This window comes from Miniopterus natalensis, chromosome 11 (assembly GCF_054644295.1).
Source record: "Miniopterus natalensis isolate mMinNat1 chromosome 11, mMinNat1.hap1, whole genome shotgun sequence".
Taxonomy (NCBI): domain Eukaryota; kingdom Metazoa; phylum Chordata; class Mammalia; order Chiroptera; family Miniopteridae; genus Miniopterus; species Miniopterus natalensis.
Genome location: NC_142091.1, coordinates 61,731,438 through 61,752,316, shown reverse-complemented (window position 1 = coordinate 61,752,316; position 20,879 = coordinate 61,731,438). Strand labels below are relative to the sequence as shown.

Here is a 20,879-nt window from a genome sequence, read left to right as displayed (position 1 = left end):
CCTCGTAGGTCCCTCACGCTAATGTGGGAAAAGCTGCCCTTTGCTTTCCACCATTCCAGCAGGCTGAGACCTGCCAGGCTCAGCTGTGATTCCAGAGGGAGCCAGGTGAGTACGAGGCTCCTGGCATCTGAGAGCGGGAGAGCCAGGCCACGAAAGGGAAAGCGGTCTGGGCACTGGGCTTGGACTCAGCTCTGACATCTTCTAGAACAGTGAACCGAGTGAGTCTCTAGCCTCGGTTTGTACCACTGCAAAACGAGGACGGTTCCCGAGCTAGATGCTGTGAGGATCACAGGGGTTAATCTGTGAAGGACCCAGCAGAGTAGCTGGCACTGAGCAGGAGCTCAGACTCCTGCTAAACATTCAGAACGACAGGGGAGCTGGAGGGACCTGAAGAGGAGCCCTGGATACGTCCCTGGCTTAGAGGACAACACTGGTGCCTGAGGCCACACCCTGCGAGTCACGTTGGCTTCATCTGGGTAAGGTGGCACTGCCTCTGTCGCTGCTCCGCCCTGCACACAGAGTGGTTTTTCTAAGGCAAATCTGACCTTGAACCCGTCCCCTTTGGGCTCCCCTGCTCTGGGATTAAGTCCAATTCCATGGCCATGGGCTCCTCTGGCCCTTCATCAGAGCCCTCTGGCATCTCCATCCGAGAGCCCAGGGGAGCGCCCGTGCACCTGCCAGTTGAGTGATCCCGGTTTGTCGAAGCTCCCAGCACAGAACCAGGCAGCGGGAGCTGCAGGTAAACGTGAGATGCGCCAACATTCTCCAGTCAAGAGGAGACAGAGGCGCCCCTCTCTCTGGGTCAGGTCCCTGTGGGGCGAGGATTTATACGCTTGCTGTCGAGCTGCTTGCCCGGACACTGAACTACCAACAAACTGGACATTAATTATTCAGCTTTCAATCCCCACTCCGAGTTTAACTGCAAGCTGTATAATTGCTTCCATTTCTGTAAACCCTCCGCCATCAACATGTAGCCTTTAAGTTACCAGCCTCCTGCTGCCTGATGCCTCGGATCAGTGGGTGTGGGTGGCCTCTGCCTCTCCCAACGTATATCCACCACGATGGGGCTAAGTCTCTGCTTTGGGGATTCAGTTGGAGAAATTCTCAGCATATCCCTTTGTAAAGACATTAAAACACTCGGGGACTTGCGGCCCACGGGGGGCATGCCATGGCAAACGAAGGCAACTGCCTATCTCGGGCACTCAGGAGAACCCAAGACAGCAAGGTAACGAAACGTACTCATTCAGAGCTCAAGCTCTGGAATCAGGGTCAAATTCTTACAAGCTGTGTGACCTTGGGTAGGTTACTCAACCCCTCTGAACCTCTGCATCCTAATCTATAATATGAAGATAGTAACAAAACAAATGGTACAGATTAGATATGAAGAGCTAATAAATGCACCTAAATAAAAAACTGAGCACAGCGGCTCAGATGCAGTCAGAGCCCTACGTTCCCTAATTTACTGCTGTAACTTCACTATCGTGGCTACTTCTGATATGGAGTTCAAAGCTAACTGTCACAACAAGGGCAACCCAGCAGCAGCAGACAGTTACTGAGTGACTGCTGTGTTCCAGTCCTGTCCTAAGATTCTCACAGACACCAATTCACTCTAAGAGCAAACTTAAGGGCTGGTACTATTTTAAACCATTTTATAGATGGGAAAACTAAGGCCCAGAGCTATTAAGGAGCCTTACAGAGCCTCTAATAAATAAGTTCAAACACGTAAGTGGGAAAACCCTTTCCTCTCTAGTACTGTTTTTATTTTCTGATTCTAACTTTAACAATAAACTATTCATAACTGATATTCTTTCAAGCCCCCATGCAGCCAATCCCTAACTCCAGTGTAAACCTGCAGGGTTTTTTCCTTAATATAAGTAAACAATAAAATAAAGATAGTCTTTAAAACCTGTATACTTAGCTTATAATAGTCACTTTCCCAGTCTTCTTTATTAAGAACACAAGATCAAGTTTTCAGGAGTATTGTGTATGTCTCTCTTTGTCCTTGATGCAAAAAAAAATGGAAAATGCCTAAAACTAGACCCGAGTCTCCAATGACCCACCCCAGGGATGACCACTGCTCACATTCTGTGACTACCTGCAGGCCGAATGGAGCACACAGGATCCACTCACTTGGCAGTGGCTTTCACACTGGGTGGTTCCTCGAGTTCAAATTACTTAGCCATTCAAGGCACCCACTGGTCTTACAACACAGGTTCTCTGCAGCTCATAACTTTATGGAGTTCTTTCTTCCTTCCAACTAATTCAAAAGGAAGTTAAAGACACAGAAGTGCCACATCACAGCAGGGATGCTGCAGTTCCTGGAGATGAAAAACCAAAGGGCAACATGGACCGAACAGCATCCCAGGATTGGACATGTTAACGAGCTTCCACCAGAAAACCTGAATGAGGCTGACAGCCCAGGGGCTGACCCGGGCACCAGACTGCCTTGCCCCAAAGCCACAGCCAACAGCCAGCTGGCTTCTTCTGGGGACCAGCCTCCGGCCCCTGACCACTCCAAGGGTCAGGCCTCCCTCGCTTCTCTGACGGCGGGGAGTGGCTGAGGTGAGGCTGGCAGGGTAATAACTTATTCTCTTGAATAAGAGAGCTGAGCATTCTAGGTGGGATGAGCCATTACACCGGGATAAAGGAAATCCTGCTCTCAGTGCATGGAGTCTTGATTTGGGAACTGGGTACAGGACTGGAGACAGTAAAGATGCCAAGGGTGGCAGGCCCATGTCCAGGAACCAAAGGGTGCTGCTGAGCCCCTGGGAAGCCAGCAGAGGCGGTGGGCGGAGCAAGCAGCAGTGGCCAGCGGGGGAAAGGGACGGAGAGCAGTGGGGATGCTAAAGCGTCCTGCTGAAAGTCTCAGAGATGAGAGGCGAAGGCGAGAGCTGAAAACAGGGCCAGACCCTCCAAACTAGACTCTGTGAACGAAGGGCATGTCTAAGAAATGGAAAGGAGGCCGGTGCGGCTTGGGCCAGGTGGACGAGGAGAGTGTCAGGAGATGTGGACAGAGACCAGCTGGGAGCTGGAAGGTATAAGGCGTGCGGTCTTTGGTAAAGAGTTTGGACTTCACTCCGAGCACAAAGAACGCCCAAAGTACCACCTTGCAGAGGCCAATCAAAAGCCAATCAAGGTTAAGTAAATCTCCAAGCTGTGTGACTTTTTTCAGGTTACTTAACCTCTCTGGTCATAACTTGTAACTACCCTCATCTGCAAAACAGGCATAATACTACCTACCTTATATGATGGTTGTGAGGATTAGAAGAGTCACATACACGTGTAAAAAGCACCTAGGCTAGCGAAGGGCACCTAATAAGAGCTGTTTCTGTGTTATTTGGTGGACTCTGCCTCTCGAAACGCCAAGTCTTTGCCATGTAGTAAACAGGTTTCCTATTGCGGTGCTGGACTAAGAAGTGATAAAAGCACAGCCAAGGAAGAGAAGGAACGAGGCAAAATTAATTTGGAGTCAATACTGCTCGTGGCCATTACGGTGACAGGCACCAGGTAAACACGTAAGTAGAAGTGAGACTGGCTTCGCTGCCAGCTGTTGCCATCAGCCGCTTAGACAATTAAGCAGGCGGGCGCACAACCTTCCCATAATGAAGCATCCCCTGACATTTTATTTGCAGCTCTTCATTTTTCTCCCTCCCCCTTTTACTCAGTCTGCTTTCAACTGTGAAGGTCCAGCTGCCTACCGGCCTCACTCGGATGAGCTGACTTACGGTAATTTTGAGTTAAGCTCTATTTTACAGTCTCTGTAAATAATGAGTCAGAGGCAGACTCAATCAAAGGCAGGGCTGGCTGGAGCCAGAGTTCGGCTGTGTGACCACAGCAGGCCTTTAGGGGTTTGGGTGGTTGGCACAGAAATCAAGGGGTGGGCAGAGGTGCTGTGCCAGGGAAGGGGAAGTCTCCCGGAAAATAAGGCATCCGCCAGGCCAAGGGCAGCCTTGCGGCTGGAGCCTAGCTCCCCTCCGAGCTCAGTGTGAATACACTGCTGCTCCTGGTTCTTCACCTTTCCTGCACCCATGCCCTTGCCGTGCAATTCTGCACTTACTGTCACTGGGGGCAGCCTATATTTCCCGCTCATTGACCTTGGGCTTGGCCATGTGACCTGCCCCAGCCAACAGGACCTTAGCATGGGTCACAGGTACAGGCTTAAAATATGATTGTGCAGCTGGGTGTGGGGCTTTTGCATGTCTGACACTGCCAAGAGGAAAACATGCCCTGGGCAGCCCATTTCTCCCAGAACAAAAGAGAAACAGGTAGGACCCACCTGAATCCAATCTGCAGAATGGAGCCAAGCCTGACCTAGATCAGCGGGACTCTCCCAAACGAGACTGGATACCCTTCTCATGATGCATGTGCCGCATGACATTACAAATACTCGCGATGACTTACTCATCTGACAGCACCTGCTCGAGTCCTTCCCATCAGGGAGTAGAGAGTGCACAGGAAAGCAAGCAAGCAGTGTGGGAATGGGCCGAGCTCCTCAAGGCCTGGGGCGGGGTCTTACTCCTCTTGGTCTCCACACCTAAGACAGTGCCTGCTTAATAACAATTACGGCAATCACCACGGTGTCGATGAATGAGCTACAGCACTATCTACCGAGTGCCTACTGGGTGCCAAGCCCTGCGCTAAGCTCTTACCAACACTATTTCATTTGCTAGTTCCAATCAATGAAATGGGTCTAGTCCCCATGCTTCAGAGGAGAAAACCGAGTCTTGGAGAGGTTGCTTCATCAGTCCTTGACCCTCAAGTGTACAGAGTAAGCCTTTCCATCCCCCCCCCCCCCCCCCCGCCCCACTGAGCCTCTACCACAGCTCCATCCTGGACGGCATCTCAAGCAGTTCATCTAGATCCCCTCGCTGGCTCTCAGGCACACGACACAGCTCTAACTTGTCATTTTTTGTTTGTTCACTTGCTCACCCAAACCAAACTGTAAGGTCCTAGGGGGCAGGGCTTGTGTCTTAAGAATGTAGTCGTTAAGGCTCTGCCTGGGAGGTCACAGAGTGTGGGTTCGAATTCTGATTCTGCCACTTTCTGGATAACTGTACAGTCAGGGTTCTCTACAGAAACAGAATCAAGAGGAGACCGGATAGATGGGTGGATGGGTGGATGGATGAATGGATGGGTGGATGGACGGACGGACGGACGGACAGAAGTCCAAGGGCAGAAGGATGTTCCAGCTCAAGCAGAGAGAGTGAGTTTGACCCCTCCCTCGCCCTCAGTGGACTGGGGAAGGCCATCTGCTTCACTCAGTCTTTCAACTGCACTAATCTCTTTTGGAAACACCCTCACAGACACACCCAGAAATGTTTTACCAGCTCCCTGGTCATTCGTTAGCCCAGCCAAGGGGACACATAAAATCAACCATCACGATGACCTCATGAAAGACTTAGAATCTTCCTACCCTCATTTTCCGCCCCCGTGAAATAGGGATCATAATAAAAGGAGAAACTTCCTTAACCAATTCCGATAGTGAGTACAATGCTAAGGACTGGTGCCTGGCACACAGCAAGGGCGCAATTTTATTAACGACTGTTGCAGGCAGTAGGCACTGCATTTGCAAGGAAGACGGTCACATAGCTTTGCCCACACTCTTGCACTGGCACAGCCTCAGCCCCCCCAGCTGGAGGCGACCTTCTGGCTTAAATCCTGCGAGAAACGCAAACGGGATAAAGCTTCCTAGCATCAGTCACCTCAGATAGACCATCAAGCTTTCATCCCTTACAAACCCTGCTCGGCCTGCCTGAGCACTTTGGCGAACGCCTCTCTTTTGAGATACGGCCGCTCCTGCCTTCAGGACAAGCAGTATTTACCAGAATGATCATAACCGGGTACACTGCTGCACCATCTTCTCAGAGCCATCAGCGTCTTGCTGGATCCAAGGTGAGCGCTCGCTGGCCTGCTCCGCACCCACCTCCCCCAGCCAGCACCCTTCAAATGATGGGGTCGGGTGCTCTGGGCAGTCTATCTTACCTGATGGCATTTCCATGCTTTTCTTACACAGACCGTTCCACAGGCTGCCGTGGAAGCTGTGATTCCTCATTTATATTCCAGCCTGGACTCTGCACTCCAACACCCCATCACTCCTCCTCCCCTCTGCTCCTCTGTTCCCGGTTCCTCTCCCCCAGGGCACCTTCTGGCTTCAGTCATCACTCTCACTTAGGCAAACCCTATCTCTGGATATCGTTCCTCTAAATTTTCCCCCATAAATCAATCCTCCTTCCTTGGCCACTGCTGTTCTGTCTGGATTAATCCTTTAGTCATTAATTCATTTCATCCAGTTGTGCAGAGCTGAGTGCCAACTATGTACTGGGTGCTGAGCATAGAACTGTGAATGGGAGAGGAGGCAGTTCAGCCTGATGGTTAAAATGCTGAAAGTGTGGACCGGTGTCTGGGGCTGGGGTGCTGGGTTCAAATCCCGCCCCTTTCACCTGTCAGCTGAGTGACCCAGAACAAATGAACTAACCTCTCTGGACCTCACTCTCTTCATTGATAAAATGTGGAAATAGTCATTTCCTCGTGGGTTCTCACAAGGTTTGAATGAATGATGTGTGCAAAGTGCTCAGAGAAGTCCCTGGCACACAGTTAACACACAAATGACAGTTTCCACTTAATACAACTCCAGCTACAACGACCACTACCTGTGAAGTAAAATGCATTATTATTCTGGCGAAGGAAATTGCCACTGGATTTATGAGGAGAGGGACATGGTATTATGAAATCATCCAACAAGGAAGGGAACTGACCACTTTTTAAAAAATGTTCCCTATATCATCACACAGCTCTGTCTTCTTTCACGTTTATCAGCTCTTCCTAAAGGAATATAAATCCCTAGAAGGCAAGGACTGCCACACACTACTTGTGAATTTGTCCCCAGACGAGAAATATAGTTGAAGGAGTCTAGCTAGTGAATTTATTAAAAACATAGCAGACAAGGGAGCCAAGACAATTCAGTGGGGGAAAGAATGACCTTTTCAACAAAAGGGGCTGGATAACTGGATGTCCACACGCAAGGGAATGAAGTTGGACTACTAACTCACACCATCCATAAAAATGAACTCAAAATGCATCACAGACCAGGATGTAAGAGCCAAAACTATAAAACTCTTAGAAAACACACAAAGAAGTAATCTTTGATACCTTGGATTAGGCAACGATTAGATATGATACCAAAAGCACAAACAACAAAAGAAAAAAATAGATGAATTGGACTTCATCAAGATGAAAAACTTTTGTGCTGCAAATGAAAGTCAAGAAAGTGAAAAGATTACTCACAGAACAGGAGATAATGTTTGCAAATCATATGTGATAAAGGACTTGTTTGACAAATATATAAAAAACCCTTACAATTCAACAATAAAAAGACAAATAACCCAACTTTAAAATGGCAAAGGACTTGAATAGACATTTCTCTAAGTAAGATATACAAACAGCCAATAAGCACATGAAAAGTTGTTCACCATTAGTCATTAGGAAAATGCAAGTCAAAACCACAATGTGGTACTATTTCACACCGCAAGGATGGCAATGATAATAATAATAATGTGTTGGTGAATATGTACAGATATTAGAATCTTGCTGGTGGGAATGTAAAACGGGACAGCCACTTTGGAAAACTGGCACTTCCTCAAAGGATTAAACACAGAGTTACCAATATGACTCAGCAATTCAGATCCTATGTATACACCCAAAGAAATGAAAATATAGGTCCACATAAAACTTGCACACAAATGTTCACAGCAACATTGTTTATAATACCCAAAAACTTAAAATAATCCAAAAAGCCATTAACTACTGCAGAGTTAAATAAAATGTGGTTTACCCTATAAGAGAGTATTTATTCAGCAATAAAAAGAAACGAATTACTGATACCTGCTATGGCATAGATGAACCTTGATAACATTATGCTAAGTGAAACAAGCCAGTCATAGAGAGCATGTACTATAGGATTCTATTTATATGAAATGTCTAGAATAGGCAAATTTATAGAGATAGAAAATGGGGTGGAGGGAGGAGTGAGTGGGGCTAGAGGGGAATGACTACTCATGGGTTCAGGGTTTCTTTCTGGAGTGATGAAAATGTCCTAAAATTAGTCAGTGGTCCAACTGTGTGAATAGATTAAAAAACACTGAATTGTACTCTTTAAATGGGTGACTTGCGTGGTATATGTTATATTTCAATAAACTGTTTTTTAAAAAATCCAAACCAACCAATATACTTGTGACTGACGCCTCCTATGGTGATACTCAGGACTCCCAAGCTGAATACAGGGTTCAGGGTAGATCCTCCAACTGGCAGAAAGTCACGTGTTCTAGACACATACTCTTATTTTACTTTTTGTTGCTTCTGTTGCTTGGAGATTCGTATGTGCTGAATGGCACAGTGTATAATGTTTCAGAACTTTGCAGATTCCCCCCTTTTAGTTACTCAGTCTTAAGTTCTTTTTGCCTCCTTAACGAGGAGCACAATGGGAAAAGACCTGAGTCTCAGGGTCCAAAGAAACAGGTTCCTGTCCAGTCTTGCCATTTTCATGCTGTGTGACCCTAGACAAATCACATCACTCTTCTGGGCCTCCATTTCCATTTTCTCTTTATAAAGTGAAACAGTTAGTCTAATGTTTCTCAAGCAGAGAGCTACTGGTATTTACAGGGGGAGAGGAGGTGGCGGGACACAATGCTTTGCTTTGTGAGACTGTCCCCCTCGATGAAGGGCATTAAGTTTCCCTGACCCCCATCTATTAAATACCAACCATGTCTCCTCCCCCCGCCCCATCATTCTGAAACTCACCATCAACAATTCCCACGGCCCCCTCTCTCCCCCAACCTCTGCTGGTTAGGTATCATTGTAACCAGATACTCTCCAGGGTAAATGCCAAACACTCCCTGTCGCTGGCCTTTAATCACTCCTGTCTCCACAGAACCCTGATCACACTCATTTCCATTTTCCAGATCTTTTCGCAGAGGATATAAACATCTTACAACATCATCTCTGAATTTTACTGCCAGATTGAGAGCCGAAGGGTCGACCAAGCAGAGAACGGCCGCCATCTAAGGCATTTCCACTAATGCTGACACTGCCCACGAAGCGACAGAGCCCACATGAGCCTCGGTCCCACGGAGCCTGCTGCAGCAGCGGCCACCACGCCTCCTCGTCACAGTGTCAGGCTGAGCAGGAGCCAGGGACCGGGGCAGCTAACAAGTCAGCTCCAGTCCAGCCGGAGAGCTGCGAGCTTCAGGTCCCCTCCAGCTGGCTGATTCTGAAAATCCACGGTGGATTCTGATTTAAATTACTTTTAATGAAAAACAATAAGGAAACAAGGATGGAAACAGAAAAAGACAATAACAGAATCAAGATTAGTTCAGAATCCGGCAAATCAGTGCAGCTCCTTGAACTGTCTGCTTCACGTTTCAGTGCACATCCCCGATTTAAATACAGCATGCATTAAGTACACGTGAAGCCATATTCTAACACCCTCTTTTGCAATTCTAATAGAAAACACACCATAAATTAGTCTGGGGCGACTCGCCTTTTGCAAACGTCTCCGTATATGATTGTCCAGAATGGGTGAGCGGCGACACCACATCTTTTCTTCCTTTTCTTCCAGATCCCACCTCACAACTTTTGCTCTAAAGGTCTTACAGTCGAAAGGCAAAGCTTCGTCCTGCCTGAGAAATAATCAACGTGATTTCCTCCGAACTAATCAAGATTTACACCTGATGCTGTTGATCTGCTGCTGTTTCTCAGAAATGGGGAGAGCCACATCATATAGGGGCCTCTCATTCGATGACGCACTCCAAGTGTCACATCGCTTCTCTGGGCCTCAATCTCCACTGTAACACTATATGTTGAATGAACAAAGGCAAATATGAGATTCACCCGTTATTAACCCCCGAGAAGACAGTTTCTATAATTCACACCCGGGGAAGGTAACACTGAGACACCTGAGACGCCTGATTACTGTCTTGGAGGCTAGAGGGCTGGCTTTTCCAAAGGGAGCTGAGGGTGGGGCAGCTAATAGCACACATCTGACATACCTTGGCACCCGGAATACTGGGCGCATTAATGTATACTTTCAAATGCAAGACTTGATGCAACATTTTTCAAGTTTACAGAGCTGGTCAAAGGGTGACGGTGTACTCCTGGTCTTCCTCTCCAGCTGAACTAGCTACCAGAGAATGGAGCAGCTCCTAGGAATTCTCTTGATGCCACGTAGCACCTAGCAGTGTGCTCTGCAAAAGGAGACCTTCAGTAAATGCTGACCTACCGATGCAAACTGGAGCCGCGCACACTTTACAGAGGGCACAGATCTCAGGGAAGAGAATTCACAGAGGAGAACGTGTCATTCTGTGGCTTTCCAGAACCAAAGGTTAACCAGAATGCGTTTCCAGAGAGACGAGGGAATGAAAAGTAGGTGCCTGGGGCATTTGGGGGCTGTGGCAAGATATCTGCAACACTAGAGCACATTTCCACTTTTCCCAGGCCTCAGAGCTCTCAGGGAGCCAGACTGGGTCCAAAAAAAAGAACTATCATTACTGGATTGCATAACCCAAGAAAGATTCTCAAGCCACTAGTCAAGGGTGGGAGGTTGGGAATATCTGGCCCATAGTCATCTACCCTCCCAAACAACTCTCACGCCAGAGAACTCAGAGTCTATTATTCCCCAGCCTCCTGTACGGTATCCCCAAGTCTCAATTAGACTTTCCCTGCCCATGGGAGAGCAGAGCTCAATGAGAGCCATGGAGAATCAGAATTCTCACTGTGTGCCACGATGATCAGCCCCTCCTGTGAATCCCTTCTCCAGGCTTTCGCATCTCATTTCTTCTCCGGCACCACCTTCCAGTTGAAGGGTGCAGGGAGGGGGCGTCCATAAGCCAGCCTCACGCACCCTGGCAGCTCCATGTCCCTGTACTTGGCCCACTCCCAACACTTCGCTCCAGCCATAAGGAATCTCTGTCTTTGAATATGCTACTTCCTCTGGCTCGATGCCCAGCCTCATGCTTGTTTATGGGTCCATTTTTGTTTATCCTTAAAGACTGGGCAGAGATTTCATTTCTCCGAAGTCTTTGCCATACCCTCCCGGGAAAAACAGTCCTTCCTCGCTGCCCCTTATGTCCTCCTGTCTCCTCTATAACAGCATTTATCATACTTTAGGGTCATTATCTGCAGGGCATTATGTTTCTCCCTTGCAGACTGTGAGCAACTTTGATCTGAGCTCGCTTTGTATTTCTTCCAGAACCTGGGTGGGGCCGGGCCACAGCATGCACTCTACAAATAACTGGAGTTTGAATGAATATGAGGAAGAGTCAAGAGAAGAAAGGTGCTGGGAACGATGTGGGGAGCTGAGGCCACAGGCGTCCACGCACTGGACGGATAAAGGTTACCTATGTAATCACGCAGCACAGCAGTCGCGTGGCTCGGAAAACCTGCAGAGCGGACCTGCAGACAGACAGCAAGGTCCACGCTCGGTCCCACCACCCTGAAACTTGGCTCAACAGGAAGAGGCACACTCTGCGGGGGGGTCCAGGCAGGACTCTACCACATGCCAGAGAGAGAGAGGGACAGATAGAGCCAGGAGCCAGGAGAGGGGACAGAAGGGGCGATGTGCACAAGGAAAAGGGGCGATGAAGAAAGAGCTCTGGAGATTACCACAAAGGCTGAGAGATCAGGAGGCAATTGCTGGCCTCAGAGGAGAATCCTGCCTTTCTTCTGCATGAGGGACATTTTAGGAATCCTCCCCTTCCCGTGGCAGTGGCCGGAGGGAAGGAAGCTTTGGTGATGCCAACACTCAGTTACTAAGAAGAAACCCCACAGGAACAGAAAAGCAGCATCAACCTCTCAAATCTCCCGTTTCTGCTAAGGAAGTCAGCATTTCTGCCTTTCCCAGCCTAGCTGGGCTCTCAAACTCTCGAATTAAATACGGGGGGGAAAGGCATCCCTCCAGAGGCGCCCTCTAAGTAAAGCCAAATGAATTCTTTCAGGGGGATGATTCTTCAGGGCCCCTCAAACAAAGCTCTTGACATCACTTGGCGGCCACGACCTTTGGGGAAAATATTGACCACCCAACAAATGCTAGGTTGTGATATTTTTTATTGGATCCCCTAACCCAGACTACTATTTTTTTTTTTAATATATAAATCTCTTTCTCGTTCATACTTGAAAAACTAAAAACTAGCACTTTTTCCATCTCACTGCTCGCCTTGATTTCTCTAGAAATTATCTCTGCTCAGTCACTTGGGTTCATCTTCCAACAGAAAGCAAAGGTGTCTTCCAAGAACACAGCCCCTTTTACTCCCAACTGCCTCCCAGGCGGGAAGCCCGGGACAGAGGGCAGAGAGCACGCACACCTGGGCAGGAAGAGGGTGGACTCTCCAGTCCCACGGAATCAGCGTCCCCGTGTCACGCAAACTGCCGATCCTTGCAACCCTCATCCCATTCATCACTGAATCTTGGCGATGGGAGGCTCAAATACCTCCTGAAGCATGGCCCTGTTATGACCTCCACATGTCTCATCCGTGACTTCCCATGCCCGTAGGAAAGAGTGCAAAATGCTTACCGTGGCTTCCCAGGCCCCAATCCACAGGCCACTGCTGCTCACTCCAGCTTCCTCCCACATTACTCTTGCTGTCCACCCAGGGGAGCCTCGTGCTTCCATTCTCCAAATGCACGGGGCTCTCTCTCAATTCTGGATCTTCTAACCCGCACCTCTGTGTCCCCCACCCTCCCTCCTCATGCCAGCTCTCAATCTGGGCCTCAGGACCGAAGGGTGAAAGCCCAAGTGCAATGTCCTCAGGTGCCTGGGAAGAGAGGGGCTGCTGGACTTGGTCAGGACTTTAAGGGGCTTCATGGTTCTGATTCACTGACTCCAGCTCTAGGCTGTGGTGGAGACAGTTAATGAGGCCTGCACACCGAGTACAGAAAATGAACATCTTGAAACACAAGCTGGGGCACGTCCTATTAACCAAGTGGCTCTACCAACCCCAAAGGGCAAGCAGGCCAGCACCTCTCCCCACCAAGAGAATCCACTCTCAACTGCCACGATCCACACGTCCCCGAGGCCCCCATCTCTCTGCTTCTGCACGCTGGCCGCTCTCGGCAGTTTCACATCCCCTTGTCCACACTTCTGCTGCGGCACCTGGTGTGCTGTGAGCCCCCCCAACACACACACACTCCTACAGAAGGAACAGCACACAGTTAGCACTGTTAGCGTTTGGTGAGGCGCCAGACCCCGCAGCCAGCCTTCCAAATGCTCCCGAGGCGTTATCACCAGAACACAGCAGGCAAGGTAAAGAACCTGCAGCCCAGCTGCCAAAACACCCCGCTCACCCTCCCAGGGTTGGTGGCTTCTGCAGAAGAGCTTAACTTCCCGGCGTTCCTCGTGAGGCAGGAAGGGGGACAGGCATCATTAGTCTTTCCCACTGAGAGGAAAATTGAGTACAAAAAGCAGGGACCGACGCCAGCCTCAGACACAGCCCCCCCCGTGGGCTCACGGGACCGAGGGCCGGACCTGTGCTCCTGCTCCCAGGACAGCGAAGACCGGACGGCAGTGTCGCGGGGGGATGGGGAACCATGGGGGACCGTGAAGGACGTTACTTTGTACGCTGCATGATCCCATCCTGGATCCCTACTCACTGCGTGCACACGGCACAGCCATAAACCACCTCAGTTCTTCATCTAGAAAATGGGGCTCCTTTTCCGTGAGAGGGTCCCTCTCACATGGATTCTGTGAGTAAATGCTTGGAATGGTGCCTGACATTTAGTGAGAGATCAAAGTCACGGCGGTCCTCACAAACCCCCTGTCTGACGTCCTCCCAAAAGTGACACCTCACCATCGCCTGGGACCAAGCCAGTCAGGCTGGGGCCCGCAGGAGAGGTGTTCGGTGTATTAGTTTCTATTACCGATGCACAACAAACTACCCCAAAGCTCAGAGGCTTAAACACTTTTTATCTCCCAGTTTCTATGAGTCAGAAACCCAGGAGCGGTTCAGCTCTGGCTCAAGGCCTCTTACAAGGCTGCGCTCAAGGTGTCCACGGGGGCCTCGGAGAGCTTGAGGCTGCCCCAGGGGAGGAGCCGCTGCGAGCTCACCATGTGGCTACCGGGGGGCCTCAGCTCTTTGCTGGCTATTGGTCAGAGCTCTCCCCGGGCTTTGCCACACAGGCCTATGCATGGGGCAGCTAAAAACAGGGCAGCGTCCAGTCACATGAGCAAAAGAGAGTAAGCAACACAGACGCCAGCCTTGAGTAATCTAATCTTGGAACCGACATCCCATCACCTTTGTCTCTTTGTTAAAAGCAAGTCCCAGTCTGTACATCCATGGTCACAGCAGCACTATTCACGATGCCCCAAATGGGAGCGACTCGAGCGTGTATCAACGGATGAGTGGGTAGGCAAGGTGTGGCTCCGGCACACAATGGAGTGTTATTCAGCCTTAATTAAAAAGGAAGAACGTTCCGACACATGCTACCTCGTGGATGAACCTGCTAAGTAAAAAATAAGCCTGTCAGCAAAAGACAAATACTGTGTGATCCCACTTCTATGAGATATCTAGAGTTGTCAAATTCACAGACAGGAGGTAGAACAGCGGCTGCCAGGGGCTGGGGGAGGGGGGGAGGAGGGACGGGGCATTTTTTAGTGGGTAGAGTTTCAGTTTTGCAAGATGAAACAGATCTGGAGACTGGTGTGCAACAATGTGAGTATACTTTAACACTACCGAGCTGTACACTCCAAAATGGTTAAGATGGTAAATTTTATGTTACGTGTATTTTGCCACAATGAAAAAAAAATAAAAAATCTAGTCACAAAGTCCAGATCACATTCAAAGAATTAGGATCATACCAGGTGTGAACCCCAGGAGATGGAAATTGTTAAAGACAGCCTACCACATTCAGTCATTTACCCAAAGCTGGAAAGAATCTAACTGTTCAGTGGGATTAAATTCAACATATTTCAGGCCCCGCTCAGTGCTGGCCACACCCAGCATGGGCACCGTGGCACCTGCTGACCCCCAGGTGCGCCCCTCCCGGGAGAGTTCCTAAGCAACAGAAGGTCCATATGCCAGCCAGCTCCAAGGCCCCTGCTTTGGGAATTATCTGGTGAACAGGTTGTGTTTCCAATCAACAAAGCCCAATTAAAATTCAATTCCACCACAGTGCTCTCTGGTCTCTAATACATCCCACATGGAATAGAAAGAAAGGTACGTTCATGGTCCTGTCCCCGCTTCCAGTTCCTGGCAGAGCTCCTTGTTGGGTTCCAGGCCAAGGACGAGGCAGGGAACTAATTGGGGTGAGCAGAGAAAGGGAGGGAGGCGCACACGAAGCTGGTGTGGCTAGCGTGGAGACACCGCTTTTCCATACTCTCATCCAACTAGAAGAAAGTACTTCAAGAACTGTACTTCCCGTCCTGGGGCGAGGTTTCTCCACTCCATCCAAGTAAATGTTATGAAGTATAATTTCCTTTTCCCACATTGATTGAAAGCAAAGATGCATCTTGAGGGACTGGGAGCCCAGGAGAGGCAGACGGGATGTATTCTGCCTAAAGGAGCTCACGAACGGAAGGTGCACAGTATCTAGTGCACGGTAAGGCTCGATAAACGTCCCCTATTTGAAGATGACAAGGGCTCCAGCCTTCTGTGGTTCAAGACGATATTCTGTACAAGCCAGATGCCTCTGAAATTCTTTAGGAGAACAGAGAGCCCAATAGGCAACAATAATAATCCTCATTATGATTACCTTAATAGACTGTAGATTTTCTAAACTCACGTAACTTAAAAACATACACAATGTAATACTACATAGTGTGCAAATTAAACACAGCTTAATAACATAATGTCCGACAAAGATATCTTTTCCAGTTTGCAGTATGTATTAAATCCACTATGTGCAAGACACTTGGCTACTGGGTAGGACTGTGGGATTTGAGAGGCAAAAAAGGCACGCTTCCCATTCTCAGGTAGCTAATGGCAACGCCTTTCCGCCCGGGCCAGCCCCCTAGCTCAGAGGCTGTCACACTGATGGGGACTAACAGCTGTCACTCTTGCTCTGATGGGACTTGTTTTCTGAGAGTATGTGGGAACACAGCTCACTTTCGGGGCGGCAGGGGGTGCCGTTTGGGTATGCCAGGCACAAAGCTGAGACGCTACAGAAGGCGGCTCCACATAAGGTACCTGCCAATGCTGGGCTTCAGGTGCATGTGTCCACCACTGACTTCCTACACCCGGTGTTTTTAAGAAAGTACAGCATATACAGAGAAAAGGGAACTGGGTTTAGAGACAATAACTTTAACCAGCCTGTAGAGAGACAGTTCTTCTTAAGGGTAAGCCCAAATCTGCTTCAGCAAAATGCTGGGATAGGCATATGGGGGTGGAGGGTGTGGGGAGAGGTGCTGCTAAAACAAACCATCCGGACAAATTCCCTAACTTCCAAGTTTTAGAAGGCCTTCTGCGGAACATCTCAGGGCACCATCAGTGAGTCTGGTAAACACATAAGAAACCACGTAAGAAATAATACAGGAAATTCTCCTCAGTCCCTCCTATCCATGCTGGTATTGACTTGACCACTGTTCCCGTGTCTGGTGTCTATCACTGTGGATGGCACAGGCCATGGGAGGTGTACTGGCATAACTTTTGGTTTATCAAAACTTGACTTTGTGTAAAGGCTAGAAATACCCTGCCGTTCCAGCAGAAGTTCGAAATTCCTCGGCAAATGGCAGATTCGAAACCTCTGAAGTCGATGCAGAACAGTGGCTTCAGGCTTTACCGTGTTTAAATCGCCGGAAGGCTTTGAGAACCACTGGTGCAGCGAAGGCCCAAGGACAATCAGAGGCTAATTCTACCCCAGGCTCAGCTCCCAGAGCTGTTCTCAGTACACATTTTGGCCAAGTCTATGCTGATGCACATTGTATCTTTCATCTCCAGACCTCGGGCTTATGTATTTGGATCAATCGTAATCCTTGGTTTGTGGACTCATTTTCACCAGTGGTCTATGAATGACCTATTTATTCAATTTTAATAACGTAAGAGCCACCAACCAAAACAAAAGCCAGGACCTTGGAAAGAACCTGCACCTGACTTCACGGAGCTGATTCGGTCCACTCTGCCTCCTGACATGAGTTAGAGCCATCTTTACCTTGCTTTCCTTTCTACAGTTTTATTAAATCTATAAACTGTGGAATACTGCGTCACAGTCAGGAAAATGAACTCTACCAACAAACAATAATATGGGTGAATCACAGCAATAAAATATTAAGTAAAAAAATGAAAGATTGCATACAGATGGTATCAGTTTATACCAGAAATATACACTTTTTAGGATGCCTTAAAACGGATGCACGTTCTTAAATCTTTGCATTTCTTCTTCATCATTGAAGGAAATACATGTTTATAGGAAAACAGTCAATGAGTAAAGAAAGGTACCCGGTCAGTTTTAATAGGAGAAGATACGACCCTGCCACATCCTTCTGGGTTCCCTAAAAAGCTCCTTTTCTTCCCCACATTGCATCCATTGGCTTCCAGAAAACAGCTCTGAGACCAAGAGCTCTGAGATGAGTAGAAAATTCACACAAAGGGACACAAAGTAGTAAACAAACACATGGGGAAAATGTTAACTTTGCTCATAATCAGAGAAATGCAAATTAAAGCATTTGGGGAGCTATCGTTCTATGGCTGCTAAATTAGCAAAAATGGAGAAAACAGAAGAGCAGTGGCTGCCTGGGGTATCGCAGTGAAGCTGACACGTGCAGACAATGCGAGCAGCAGCGTGAAGCAAAAAATAATTTCAAACAGCTGTATGGAGAGGCGGAGCCATGAACCATGCACATGTCCCAGCCGGCAGAACTGATCCTGAGCAAGAAATTCAGTGGAAAGAAACAGCCTCGATGGCCCCCAATAATGCAACGATTCCAAAAACCGCAGCAGAGCCCTGCGACCGGATGCAACGCAGCAGGGGCAAATTTCAACTCTGAAGAGAAAATATGTGTATGGTATTTAACACATGAGAAAAATGAAATAGATGGTGCGTTACAGTTAAGGCCACGTGTGCCGGGCTGCCAGGTCAAGTGCAAACATTAACACGGTGTATCTGGAGGCGGGTCCGGGGTCATTTTCTCCCTCCCAGTGTCACCGTGGCAAGCCCTGTGGTTATTTTTTAGAGCCGGGACATCTCCTACCTTGGGAACTCTCGCAGCTTTCCTCGTCGCTGTTGTCTTGGCAGTTATTCTGCCCGTCGCAGATGAAGCTCTTGTCGATGCAGAGCCCGTTCTTACAGTGGTAGCGAGCGGTGGAGCAGAGCAGAGGGTTTGCTGCTGTGGAGGGAAAGGAGAGCAGGTCACCAGGGAGGCCAGCAGGTCACCGCGGAAAGCCCCGGAACCTTCTCTAGCCCAGAGGGTGTCCTTCCCGGGAAGCGGTGAGCTAGCTCATCTTCGAAGACAGCTGACTTGATCAGAGCCCGTCCTGGGAGACCAGGCAGGCAGTGACTTGGACAGGACGAGATTCACTGTCCCGAACCTAAAGCTTCTTCGCCCAAGTCACCGCTCTGGCGCCCTATAACCGTGCCAACTCGGCCACAGGGCACTGCCTCGCCCCAAGTGGTCAACCTCTAGGCAGGCCAGCAGCCCGAGTGGCTAAACCTGAATGTCCTGGGAGAGGTGCAAGTGGAATGCTTGGTAGCAAGTGAGACACACAGAGAAAAGCAAAGCCAGGAGTAACTGAGCCGGGGACCCAGGAAACTGCCACGGAGGGAGTGATGCCAGGATCTGGACCCAGAGCGATGCAGGACCTTTCTGGTTCCCTAACTACGGACCAGCATCTCAATTCCTCAGGCATCGTTATGGGTCACTGTACTCGGTCATCTCCCTCTTCTTTGCAATCAAAGAAGTCCATTAACCCACTTGGTCAGTCTGCTTGGCTCCCTATTCCAGGCACGCTCTAGGACAGAGAGTTCCTCCCTCAAAGGCAAGGTGGCAACTGGCCAGGGTGGGGCCAGCACAAAACTATTTAACGACATGTAAGCAAATCTCCATGGAAAATCAGTATTTCTACAGCGCTATTTAAATCACTCCCTGTTCCTTGCAGTGCAATTCAAACGCGGCTCTTCAGAGCTCTATTTTTAATAAATGAAGTAGTCACGTAGAAATTCCACCAATCCCAGCTCTGCCAGTTATTAGCTGTGTAATCTCAGGCAAATTACGTCCCCTCCTGAGCCTCGGTTCCCTGATCTGTGCACAGGACTGGCTACGTGATTTTCAGGGCCCAGTGCAAACTGGGAAACGTGGGGCCAACTGTTCAAAAATTATTTAAAATTTCAAGGAGGCAGGTGCAGGGCGTAAAGCAAGCACGGTGCCTTTCCTTTCAATCTAAAGCAAGCACGAGCCCTGAATGAAGGTGCCGGTCCCAGGCCCAGGAAGATGGCCCTGCAGCTCACAGCACTAATTTAGGCATCACCGGAGACGACACGTGAGAAAATGTGCAGAGTCCGACACCTGGCACGGGCTCAGGGATCGTTCCCCTAATGATGCCTGTTTCGGTCGCCCCGAGTGTTGCATTTACTGGAGTTCCAATAAAACTTTATTTACAAAAACAGGTAGTAGGTCAAATTTGGTCCTGGGGCCATGGTTTGCCAATCCCTGCTCAACAGCAGTGAAAAAGGAATGAAGCAGAGGTGAGGTGAATAAATTTCACAAATATAACAGCCCGTGCTCTCGGTTTTGAAGACGAAGGACCTGGAGTGTGGCCCTCTCTGAAGGAGCGACAGTGGTGATGATGAAGAGGGGTCGTCTGGACCTTGGGCGATGAACTGAGCCCGCACCTGAATCACACGCTGCGGGAAAAGCACCAGAGCGGGAAGCCAGGCCCAGCACAGAAGACTGCTACGGGGTCAGGGGCGTGCCAGCTCCGGCGCCTCTCAGGGTCCTCGACTGCAGGCTGGCAGCTGCCACCTATCTTTCTCCGTGCTCCACTGAGCTATCGGTGAGGTACCCGGAGATCATGGCTGCAGGGACTGTGAATTTTCACAGGATTCTGTACACCCAAAGGGCTGCAGAGTTATTTTTTTAACAATTCAGCTCAGAAAGCTTGAACTCAAAGGTCAGAGGCGGCGGAGGCAGGAGGGAAGCCAGCGCTCTCGGTTTTGAAGAGAATGGATCAGCGCAAAGTCAAACAAAAGTAGCCTGGCCTGGAAATGGGAGTTTTAATTCTTTAAATCACTGCGGGCCAGAGAATGGTTCAATGCGATCAAGCTGAAACCAAGGTCTGACTTCAGCCAAAACCCAAATGGGGAAACCCAAAACCCCAAGTCACATTCGGGTTCTGTCCAAGGCAGCCCTCCAAACCCTTCGTACCCACCACGGCGGCCTTCAGCTTCTGTGGGATCATGTGGGTCACATCGTGGGTCACGTCTACACAAAGCGTCATCAACAACCAGCTCACTCAAATGGACAGCCTCAGGAAGACACTAACTGCTCCAAGACCCGGCCGTTGCACGCTGCTTGGAACATCCGAAAGGGGAAGGCTGTGTGGGTCAACCCTGCTGACAATGTTGGCAACTACTTACTTTTCTTCACCCTTAGACTCACCTTCCCAAGAAAAAGAAGTCATGTATGTGTGTGTGCCTATGTGCATACACACATACTACATATGTGTGTGCATGTGTAGATACAGATCATGCCTATCCAGATGAACTGAGGCTGACTAGACCTCAAGACACAGCCCTGGTGAGGAATCCAGACTGAAAACCAAGTCGCTGGCGGGTTTTGATGCTTAGAACCAAAAGGAGCAGTAGCCAGTCACTGAAAAGGAAAAAAGACAACTCCGGAGGGAAGTGGGCAAAGAATATTATTAGCAGGCAACTTCCACAACGGCAAATGGTCAACAACCACCTGA

General features: G+C 49.1%; 1 protein-coding gene across 1 annotated transcript in view; it reads right to left on the bottom strand.

Annotated features, from left to right (window-relative positions):
* LDLRAD3 (low density lipoprotein receptor class A domain containing 3) overlaps positions 1-20,879 on the bottom strand; it is a 126,411-nt gene that overhangs the window by 63,117 nt on the left and 42,415 nt on the right. Inside the window, exon 4 of the mRNA XM_087822277.1 lies at positions 18,170-18,304. Within this exon, the coding sequence (XP_087678403.1) occupies positions 18,170-18,304 (135 nt within the window). The remainder of the gene's footprint in view (positions 1-18,169; positions 18,305-20,879) is intronic.